The sequence below is a fragment of the Mya arenaria genome, chromosome 4, assembly GCF_026914265.1.
Source record: "Mya arenaria isolate MELC-2E11 chromosome 4, ASM2691426v1".
In the NCBI taxonomy this organism is placed as follows: domain Eukaryota; kingdom Metazoa; phylum Mollusca; class Bivalvia; order Myida; family Myidae; genus Mya; species Mya arenaria.
In genome coordinates, this window is record NC_069125.1 from 23,525,214 (window position 1) to 23,537,011 (window position 11,798).

General features: G+C 38.0%; 1 protein-coding gene across 2 annotated transcripts; it reads left to right on the forward strand.

Moving 5' to 3' along the window:
* The first annotated feature begins 3,281 nt into the window (after nucleotides 1–3,281).
* On the forward strand, nucleotides 3,282–11,585 carry LOC128232173 (cartilage intermediate layer protein 1-like). 2 transcript variants are annotated; one of them, XM_052945582.1, is made up of 8 exons: nucleotides 3,282–3,713; nucleotides 4,672–4,849; nucleotides 5,209–5,502; nucleotides 5,801–5,909; nucleotides 6,037–6,194; nucleotides 6,887–9,029; nucleotides 9,186–9,334; nucleotides 10,460–11,585. In XM_052945582.1, exons 1-6 carry the CDS (start codon nucleotides 3,333–3,335, stop codon nucleotides 7,540–7,542), a joined length of 1,776 nt encoding a protein of 591 aa, XP_052801542.1. In that variant the 5' UTR covers nucleotides 3,282–3,332; the 3' UTR covers nucleotides 7,543–9,029; nucleotides 9,186–9,334; nucleotides 10,460–11,585. The 2 variants fall into 2 exon arrangements, with proteins under 2 accessions (XP_052801542.1, XP_052801541.1); XM_052945581.1 differs by lacking the exon at nucleotides 9,186–9,334.
* The last annotated feature ends 213 nt before the right edge of the window (nucleotides 11,586–11,798 follow it).

Below are 11,798 nucleotides of genomic sequence, written 5' to 3' on the forward strand. Positions count from 1 at the left end.
GTAGTCAATGTGAATGTCCGTCGGACAGTCGGACATGTCCGGTATATTTCAATTTGGACCGACGGTCGGTTAAAATGTCCGATGCAAAATTAAAATCAGCATGGTTTTTTACTGTTCCAGTTTCTATTTGATAGTTTTCAAATAATGTTCAGCGTTATTTTTAACAACTAAATCATGATTATTCAGCATTTACTATTGTTAAACCCCGGTATGAACATGCTATCGTAATACCCGAAAATACTTGTAACGTTCCGTTTTCATGTCGTACCTTCGATCGTCGGAAATGTTCGAAAATAACAAAACAAATGCTCCGTTTCCGTACATTTTTTTCCACTTTATTCTGATGCGTTCATTAAATTCCAACTCCTTCAGCCAATAAAGGGTTTCATTTAATTAACTTTACACAAGCAATACACTTGTGGGTTGAAAGCAATGTTCATATTCCCTTGTACATGTATGTTTATCAGTTACTGTTATGAAACTGCATGTGATTTACGCTGTCCCATAGAAATTGAAGACATAATAATATTGAAATAAAGAAATGAGAGAAAATGTACCTTTTCTTACCTAAACCATGGATCAGGAAGACGAGTACCATTTTGTCTTCAAATGTCCTGTGTATGCTGATGTTCGTAGGAATTATATACCAAGACACTATTCAGAAAATTTATTATGCCCCCCTTCGAAGAAGAGGGGTATATTGCTTTGCACAGGCATGTCGGTATGTCGGTCGGTCGGTCGGTCGGTCCGTCGGTAGACAAAAGCTTGTCCGAGTGATAACTCAACAATTCCTGGACGTATGGTCATCAAACTTGAAATGAAGGTTGGGCCTGACCAGTAGATGACCTCTATTGATTTTAGGGTCAAAGGTCAAGGTCACAGTGACCTTTAATGGTAAAATCATTTTAAAGCTTGTCCGAGTGATAACTCAACAATGCCTAGACCTATGGTCATCAAACTTGATATGGAAGTTGGGCATGACCATTAGATGACCTCTATTGTTTTTGGGGGTCATCGGGCCAAAGGTCAAGGTCACAGTGACTTTGAATGGTAAAAGGATGTCCGAGTGATAACTTGACAATGCCTGCACCCTTGGCCGTCATTCTTGACTTGGAGGTTGGGCCTGACCAGTAGCTGACCCCTATTGTTTTTGGGGCACATCGGGTCAAAGATCAAGGTCATAGTGACATTGAATGGTAAAAGGTTGTCCGAGTGATAACTCAACAATGCCTGCACCCATGGCCCTCATAATTGACTTGGAGGTTGGGTCTGACCAGTAGACGAACCCTATTGTTTTTGGGGGTCATCGGGCCAAAGGCCAAGGTCAAAGTGACCTTGAATGGTAAAAGGTTGTCCATGTGATAACTCGACAATGCCTACACCCATGGCCCTCAAACTTGACTTGGAGGTTGGGCCTGACCAGTAGATGACCCCTATTGTTTTTGGGGGTCATCAGGCCAAAGGTCAAGGTCACAGTGACCTTGAATGGTAAAAGGTTGTCCGTGTCATTACTCGACAATGCCTGCACCTATGGCCCTCAAACTTGACTTGGAGGTTGGGCCTGACCAGTAGATGACCCCTATTGTTTTTGGAGGTCATTGGGCCAAAGGTCAAGGTCACAGTGACCTTGAATGGTAAAAGGTTGTCTGAGTGATAACTCGACAATGCCTGCACCCACGGCCATCAAACTTGAATTGGAGGTTGGGCCTGACCAGTAGATGGCCCCTATTGATTTTAGGGGTCATTGGGCCAAAGGTCATGGTAACAGTGACTTTGAACAATAAAAGGTTGCCCAAGTGATAACTCAACAATGCCTGCGCCCATGGCCCTTAAACTTGACTTGGAGGTTGGGTCTGACCAGTAGATGACCCCTATTGATTTAAGGGGTCAGAGGTCAAGGTCACAGTGACCTTGAAAGCAAACTCGACAATTCCTGGACCTATGGTCATCAAACTTGACATGAAGGTCGGGCCTGACCAGTAGATGACCCCTCTTGACTTTGGGGGTCATCAGGCCATGGTCAAGGTCACAGTAACCTTTAACGCAAAAAAGTTAACAAATCTTCTCCAAGTGATATCTCAACAATGCCTGAATCTATGATCATCAAACTTGACATATAAGTTGGGCCTGACCAGGAGATGACCCTTATTGATTTTAGGAGTCATTGGGTCAAAGGTCAGGTTCACAGTGACCTTGAATGCGAAAATGTTTCAAGTGATAATTTGACAATGCCTGCACCCATGGCCCTCAAACTTGACTTGGAGTTGTGTCTGACCTGTAGATGACCCCTTATGATTTAAGGGGTCATTGGATCAAAGGTCAAGGTTACAGTGACCTTGAACGAAAAATGCTCGTCTGTGTGATAACTTGTCAATGCCTGCACCCATGGCCCTCAAACTTAACATTTAGATTTTTGGTGACCAGCTGATGACTACTATGGATTTTGAGGTCATAGAGTCAAAGGTCATGGTCATAACACACTCTATCCTCAAACTTTGAATGGTCATAATCTTAAAACTGCCTCAACGGCATACAATGTTAGCGACCAATCAGCTGTCATTTCGGCCCGTGTATATTTCATTCAATTGTCCATATAATCCTGACAACATGGCGCTCGGGGGGGGGGGGGGGAGCATAATGTTTGACAAACATCTCTTGTTATGTTTATTTAAACCCTTACTTGTTAAATTAGCAATATTTGGTTTAAAAGCCGTTGAAATAAGAAATAATTATGTCGAAGGTTTTATTCATGAATTGCCATGCAAAACAAGCCGAGTTGTATATGGTTTTATATTACCTATTTTACATGTTTTTTTTGTTTTGTTTTTCTTCTGTTGTTTTTTCACAAATTGATTTACATGTGATCTTTAATTATGTATTATGCTCCTTTATTTCTGCAACATTGCTCTCATTCTGTATATTGAAACCCCGGGAACCCCTCAAGTATGAAGACAGCAGTTCTGTTTATTGACAATTATAAATGCCCGCTCCGCTAGTCTGTATTCAATATGAAGGCATATTTAATCTCGATCGACGTGACTAACGGGTTATTTTTTTGTTCATGGTATTATAATTAGTATTGATATTTTCATGCTACACATTGTAATTTGACAAAAGAAATCTTAAAGGTAATTGGAACCAATCGCTTTTTAATTCACAACAGGAAGAACACCTATAAAAAAAGTCCAATAGTTGTAAGTCATCGTTTTCATTGGTCTGAGGAAGGACAAAGGAAAGCAAGAACTGGTATAAAAGTGGTCATTCTGTGGCGCCGACAGAAAGAGGATATCTAGTTTACACTATTCTGTTTGAGGAAACGTAAACATGAGAAAATGTCAAAGAATCAGTTTCACGATGTTTATGCCTACGCAAGAGAGAGTTCTCAGTCCTCAAATTACTATGAAAATAACAAGTTTGGCACTTGCCAACCAGACATGGTCGCCAATGTGAAGCACAGACCAAGGCAGAATGAAGATTCGCTCACAACAGTAAAATCATCCAAGTCACCACATTTCAACAAGCTGATTGTTGCTGTTATCGTTTCTGGTGTTCTTATCACGGGTGCAATCGTTGCCGTTACAGTGAAAGTGAGTAAGGTGATGGCGATCAGAACCCAGAACATCTCCAAGGAACAACAAAACCAACGGCTCCAACAGCACCAATCACATCATCAACGGCTACAAAGGCAACCACGACAACCTCAAATACGTCTCGTATGAATTATTATTAATATTATTATTATTATTATTACACCTAATATTGAAGATTAGAAGATAACAAAGACAGGACAGCCTTGCGACTTTTGCGAGAAATATCAGTTAAACGGACTCATTCACGTTTTATATATAAAGGTTCGATATGAACAAATAATTTCGTGTACAAAGTTAAGAAAATACTTTTTTCAATGATAAACAAGTTAGAGCTATTGTAAATAATTACTTAAGGATGTGACAGAACATGTTTTATTTCTTAACAATTGACTGCGAGATCTTGAAATGTGTGTTAGGATGTGCCAAACTGCGCAATTGGATGCTGAAAATGTCATTATGAAATTTGTATGCTTAAAAATACATAGTATTTTCACAGTTGGGGTTTCCTGTTGAAACCATTCCTCGGAAGGTGTACTTTATTCTTTTCACCGGGACTGTATAAATAATGCTATGGAGATAGCTTATAAGTATCTTCCATGGCCGAGAGTGTAAGATAGGTTCACCCCGACCCGAGCGTAGGATGTTTTGTGGAAACGAGGTTTACAGAGTTTCCGCAAAACACCCGGGGCAAGGGTCGGGATGAACCTATCTTTCATCTTACATTTTTAGTAAATTTTGTTTAACTGAGCTGGGATAAAAAACATCTACCATAGCCACTCGTGTAAGAAAGAGGTTCATCCCAACCCTCGCGCAGGGTGTTTTTCGGAAGCTCGGCACTCATCGTTTCCACAAAACACCCTCCGCTCCGGTCGGGATGAACCTATCTTACACTCTTGGCCATGAAAGATACTTATAATGATGAATATACAAAAAGTAGTAAACATACCTCAGACGCTGCGCAATCGGTTAACTCGACAACCTCGGATCGGATGTTACGATCTAGACTGCCAATTCACTATTGATTTGTGTAATTCGCCATTAAACATGCTATTTATTGAAGTGTAACTGGTTCCTTATTTAGTTTATGGGGAGTGGACCACGTGGGCTGGATGGGGAAATTGTGAACAAACTTGTGGAGGAGGTACTCAGATTCGCACGAGAACGTGTTCGAAATCGCACAGTGATGACCTGGACTGCGTCGGATCGTCATCACAACAGCAAACATGCTCAACTTGGGACTGCCCTGGTAAACCTACTTGGTACTGATAGCATTGGTGGAACCAGAAGTTTGCGTAAGATAGGATGCAACATATGGGGTGCAGGTTCGGACGTGGGCCTATCCCCGCAAAATATATGGTTTGCATGTGATTAGGGGGCATGGCTATTTTAAGCCAGAAAATGGTGCAATCTGGTGAAATATTCGTATTTCTTCTCTGATATTGTCTATTTCAATGTTAACTTGGACAACCTTAGTGGGAGATGTTTGTGAGCCTCGCCAACCCCTAAATCTTTTCCAGATTGTGTTTACTTCAAATTGACATTTAAATTATTATTTTGATATCTCATTCCCTACTCAGCATTTAAAGCTATATTAACAGGTATGTTACTTATATTTTAGACTGCAGTCGGGTCTGTACATCTGGAACCCTGAGTCAAGACTGCACTATTTGTGAGTGCTCGAACATTATTGAGGGACGGGTAATTGTTAACTCGTCAGGCGATCCTATCAGCAACGCAAACATATATTCGGCGTCTGCACCAACAAATCTTCTTACAACGAGCGATTCAATAGGATTCTTCACCCTGAACACAACTTGTGACGATTCAGAAGTTTATGTGACGCGCGAGGGCTTCCAAGATGTAACAACAGTATTATCAACCACAAATACAGACGTAGTAATGGACGTGGAAGGTTATATTGTGTTTTTTCCATTAAGTTTGTTTTGCTTGAGTTTTCGTTTTAATGAATTTATAACTTTGAATACGATCTTGGTGACCGAGTTCACTATAAATCAGAGATGTGAATAAAGCTGTTAACAAAAGAGCGCCAATGTGTAGAACAAAGATTTCTTTTTTTAAATAAATATATCGTATTTTAGGAAGTTTTTTTTAGCACAGAAGGGAACATTTTGAAAACAATAATTACATTTTACAGATACATTTAAGTTGCATTGTCAGATTTGTATTTATTCTCATATCATTTATTTTAGTTCTTCCGTACTTAATCCAAGAACCAAAACCAAGACAGCGACTTATTGGCGAAAACTTCACTCTTTGTTGTTTGGCAACTGGAAAGCCACCGATATCATATTACGAATGGTACGAAGCATACACAAAAAACCTTCACAAATCAATAACTCCATAAAGACATATTTGTTGCAGTGAAATAGTAAACAACATTATTATGTTTCTCTATAAAGCATTCATGTTTGTATCGCTTACGCAGGTTTAGAGACTCGTTATTTTTGGATCCAAGTTTGTATCCGGACGGAAGAGAGTTGTCTCTGCAAAATTTGGAATCCATGGACAGCGGTGTTTACACATGCCGAGCAAATAGTCCAGTAGGGTCTGTAATGTCACCAGAAGCTAAACTAACTGTTGAAGGTAAAATCATCGCATCTTTGAAACATTCCTCAATCTATTAAGTACACATGTCTTCTCTATTGTTATCGCATGTCCGTGTTGTATGTATTTATTGCTTCCGAATACGGAGTAGGCTAGCCATGACAAGTTCGAACGAGGATGGGAGACGTGAATAAAAAAAAACATGTGAGTGAAGGTTAAACGTATTCAATGTCAAAATTATAAACTGAATACGAGTTTGGTAACCACGTCATATTCTATTCAGGACTAGCATACTGGGCCTATAAACAACCGCCATTAAATGTGCAACACTAAATATTCCAATACGAATGCATATACATGTACGTTGAAATATAATGTACAAACCAACATTATTAATTGAAGAAAATGGTTGATCATTAAATCGGATAATAAACATAAACAAATGAATCAATGCCTAAATAATTATATATTCATTGCTTTGTTTAAAAATGTTATTAGAATGTGTTCAGATGGCATGGGAAAGGAAACTTCTGCAAAAAGGTCGATAAACGCCACGTGACCTCTGGTCACCATATCATTGGAAGGGTTTGCTGATGAGCCACGCGTAATATGTATACTGTCCTTCAAGCAGAATTAGCCTGTGGTGAATCAGTTCAACTCACAGATCTATAAAAATGTTTATGACTGCATCAAATTATATTTCAAGAGCGGTATTTTTCTGTCATTGGTAGAGACACCAGATGCATTTTGTGCTGATGCTTTTCAAAGCAAGACGTTCGCTTTACCTGATGATTGTGTCCAGTCTTTAACCAACAGCGCGGCCTATGAAGTTGGTGACTGTGTGGCAACAAAATGTCGGGGATACAATGACTTAAACTCGGACCTAAAATGTGGAAAAGATGCGGTTTCTTGTTGCACTGTTGGCGAAATGAAATTTGAAACTGTCCAATGTTCCGACTATGAATTACAGGTTTTGGTGGTAAAGTCCTGTGTTTGCGGATATTGCGCAACGAGTTCATTGAAAATAACTGGCACTGTTCTTTCGTTTGATGACAACGAGGCCATTAAATACTCCGAAATATACGTTAACAATAATTACGAAACCTTTACCAATAGTTTAGGTAATTTTTACCTGACACTGTCGGAACAAACGGATCGAGTTACGATTAGCGTTTACGATAATTTCATTCAACAATATCTCCCGGCAGTGAATGGTTATTACTTTACCGAAGATATGCATGGATCCCTCAGTGTCACCATTCAGATGGTAAAAAAACCGCACCCCATTTATCTAGATTCAACAACGCCTAATTCACTGACTGTTAACTGTAGAGGGAACACCGTCAGTAGAATTAGCACTACCTGCAAACTCGTTTTATTATCCTAATGGTACGCAATTCAATGGAACAGTGTCTGCTCTTTTCAAATACTTCAATCCAACCAACGATTCTGATTTAGACACTATGCCAGGGGAGTTTAGGTACGTTGATGAAGAAGGTCAAACTGGTGAATTGGATTCTCTCGGTATATTTAGCCTTGAATTTAACGATGAAAGCGGAAACAATGTGATTGTCAATAAAGTTATTGATGTGTATATACCATCCGAACTTGAAGCTAATGGTACATTTGAGCTCTGAAATCTGAATTTAGAGTCCGGAGGTTGGGATGTATTATCAACGGGTACGAGTCAACGAAGAAGGAAAAAGCGAGGCTGGTCTCCGATATTGGTGGGCGAAATTGACAGTAGTCGCTTAAGATCAAAGTTCATAAATATTGATCGACGGCGTAGGCGATCGGACACATGCTACGTGAAATCTAGAATCTATAAGGAACCCGATTTTCTTGAAAACGAGATAGACACTAAACGATATGCAACTATACAGACAAACATTGTTGAAGGAAGTGTTCTGTTGCGCTTCTATGACGGTTTTCGATATCCAGAATCGTTTTGTCACACAACGCTATGTCCTGATCTTGACGGGTATGTTGCGATTAAGTATTTCGAGCAATCTGGGTACGAATATCTTTTCGCGGGAAAGCCATTAGTTTCATCAAGCAATCTGAATTATTCAATCCTAAATGGTTTTACCAAAGACGTGAGCGTTTTAAAAATACGTCATAAATCAACCACGAGTGGTCCATTTTATGACGACTTAAAAACGTGTGAGGCATCTAATATTAACCAGTCACATCTGCGTTTCTTCCACAAGGAATTGGATAAGGTGTTTATCACAAATCCAATATACAACCCCCCACAACCCATAAAACCAGATCTAAAACATATAGAATTGAGCCAGCTGACCTGGTATCCAAAAGATAGTGGAGGAGAAGGATACGCAGCTTGCTTCTTCAAAATAAGAATTGAATTCGATTCAACGGGATCTGTGTCAGAATCCATGAAACTTCAACTTAAGAGCATAGCCGGAACAAGAGATTCGATACAAGGAAAATTGTATGGGATAACGCAAAGGCGAATCGGTCGAGAGAAAAGGAGCCAGTCCATATGTTTAGAGTATAAATGTAGCGGAGTAAACGATCCTATTTACGAACCAGGTGTAGACTACACTAAAGTCAACGTTAAGTTCTCATACCCCGTAAGTGAAACGACCTGTCAAATTTCGCAAGAATCAAGTTCGTTGGTTTCCTCTACATCGCCTGGCGGAAACACTGCCCAAGTTGGAAACCAAGGTGGCTCTTACGAATTCCTTGCACCAAGTGACACGCATATGGGCATGGGGCTGTACAGGATTACATCGGATGATCTAGATTTAAACAAAGCACAGAAAAACGCTCTTCAGGAATGTCGAGCTGGGGCAAAAAATTCTGATGACACTGATGAACTTGCAGGTGTCGGCATAACAATTTCTTGCACATGTAAGTATTAATGTTTGAACGCAAATTTATAACTAGCTACATCTATTTTTATTTCTACAGTCCATATTCTAAAATCTATAATCTCCGTTTATATTAAAAAAAATCATATTAAAATCAAATACCCCGTCCCCCTTAATTTTTTTTCTTCAATTCAAGTAAACGAGAGTTTGTGCGAGACAACCGATAGTGTCACTCTAGCCCCTGGTGGAATTTCAATAAAACCTATATTCGGTCCCCTACTCGAAACATGCATAAAAAATGGGTCAAGGGTAGTTCGAGGAGAAAACTGGATATGGAACGATCAGGTGAATTTTTATGGACCTCGTTAATTTATCTGAAAAAAAATCAGCACGATTTATATACATACTCAACCTTTTCTCATTCGAATGTGATAAATTGTGATCATCTCGTCAAGATGTATTTCGTATACTTAATAATCTGGACTATTTTTATGAAGGAGTGATGCGCTCAAATGGAAAATACCTAATGCATCGTATTACCTAAACATAATAGCATTATAAACATACTATTATAATGTTCCCTCGAACCTGTAGTTACTCCTACCTAAACATACAAAGGTACAAATCCGAAATAGAGTCAACTGATCTGGAACCTCTTTTCGATTGGTATAAAATAGTTGAAATCTTGAATTGTTGCCACCTTTGGACAAACTTTCAAGGTGGTTTGTAGGGAGTTGTCATATCTCGTACTCATACGACGTAAAACGCTTCAGATGAACAAATATATAGCTAAAGCAGCTGCTGCATTTTATAGGTACACTTGTACTTGAAAGTACAGCTTCAACTGTATGTTTATTTATAATTTTAGCTGTTATTTACAGCTCGAGGGGTGAAAGCGAAAAGGTTCTATCTGCTTCTTTATTTAATGTCACTTATAACCTTTTCGCTTTCACCCCTCGAGCTGAAACTATGAATAAAATGCAACAACAGTAAACAATTACAGCTGCAGCTATATTTATAACCAAATCTATGAAATACAAGTTTGTTGGAAATATACAACTGTAGCTGTATTTTTGTGCCAAAAGAATAGCTACAACTGTACTTTACAGCTGTAGCTACACGTTGGAATACAACAACTGCTGTAAATATACAGCTATAGCTAAAATTGATAGTTAACTGTTGTCATATTGACATTTTTAAGCCACTTGAGAGTGGCTTGTCCCCAATAAACCATTGCGCAATTAAACATAATCAGTTTGTGAAGCCTATGTCCAACCTACATAAAATACAACATATAGGATTCGTATGTTTATTTACATATTGTGAATAAGACGAATATCTTAAGTGTTAGTTAGGTTTGGCCATGAATAAAACAGTAACTTTATACGTATATTTCTTACTTTTTGTAAAGTTTGTCTGTGACTTTAATTTGCTAATAGTTCACAAAATAATTTTGTTTTTCTCTTCTAGGACCTAAATGGACGAGGAACGGTAGACGCAGTTGGTTTCTGGGATGAAGAATACATGTTCCCCTGGGTAGAAGTTACGTGGGATCTTGATAATCACACAAATTATTATAGAAATGGTAACGGAAAATATGACTTGTATATAATAATTGAGTGATGTACATATATTTAGTTCAAAGGTTACTCTTGGCTATATAGTGTTTGGTTTGTTTTATATCATTTTCTGTTATAAATATTCTTATAATCATGATGATTGCTAAATTTATTCTTGTATTCTCATGCATAATGGCTCTCATATAATGACTTTTTACTAAACAAAATATTTTGTGATGTACAAAAAAAAATCATATTTTACTGAATGTTAACATAACTCTTGTCCATCTATTTCTTTAATTTGAATGTGATATATATATATATATGTCTCATCTTGTCTAATACATAGCTTAGATGTCCTGTAAATGCACACGAGCCTAATCTTATTGTCTTAACATTTCTATCTTTTGTACATCTGCTAAACATTTAACATTATGTTGATAATAGTCAGACAAAAAAGTGTTTATGTGTATTGTATGTGTAAATAAATATCACCTTGTCTTGCTCACTGTTGAAACCATCATGGTATATTTTATCCAACACTCTGATGTGGACATCTAAAAAACTTTTAGCAAATGTGCTAATGACAAGACTCAAAACTCCAAATTTTCATTTTAGTCTACAAATTTATAGGAGGAGCAGTAATGGTTAAACTGGCAATATATATATATACTGCACATACAATGTTTAACAGATATGAACACATTTTCTGTTAAAAATAACGATATTCAAGATAGTTTATGACATACAGGAATTCACTCTTCTGAGTCGGAGTCTCAAATTCAGACTGACAACATATGAATATTGAACCTAATGTGTCATGGCTGCAAACAATAAAGATAAAAAGGAGAAAATAAAAACGTGGATGATTTAGGGCACAAGAAGGACAACACAAGCGCACATACTGTGTCATACTCTGTGTCATACTCGTATATGAAGTGTTTTGCAACATGTTTAAAGTTTTTGACATATCAGTGGCAATCATTTTTTGGAAAGAGGACATCTCTGATAATTCCAGTGGTAATAAACAGCGCAAAAAATATTACACTATGTTTGTTTCACCAAATCAATGGGAGCAATCTGTCATCTTTTGAACATATTAAGGTATCCTATAGACAAACGTATCCTATATACAAACAAACTTGTCATTTCATAGTCATTGGCAATAATGAGAAATGTTAATGCCTTGCGACCCCATATGATTTTGGTATCAATTTAAACAACATCGCTTGCTAAAAATGCTTATTTCA

Bases quoted from the DNA above. Each gene is read 5' to 3' on its own strand.
- LOC128232173 (XM_052945582.1), top strand. From the start codon at position 3,333: ATGTCAAAGAATCAGTTTCACGATGTTTATGCCTACGCAAGAGAGAGT. The intron at 3,714-4,671 runs GTATGAATTATT...TTCCTTATTTAG, and splicing joins GACAACCTCAAATACGTCTC to TTTATGGGGAGTGGACCACG. The intron at 6,195-6,886 runs GTAAAATCATCG...TGTCATTGGTAG, and splicing joins AGCTAAACTAACTGTTGAAG to AGACACCAGATGCATTTTGT.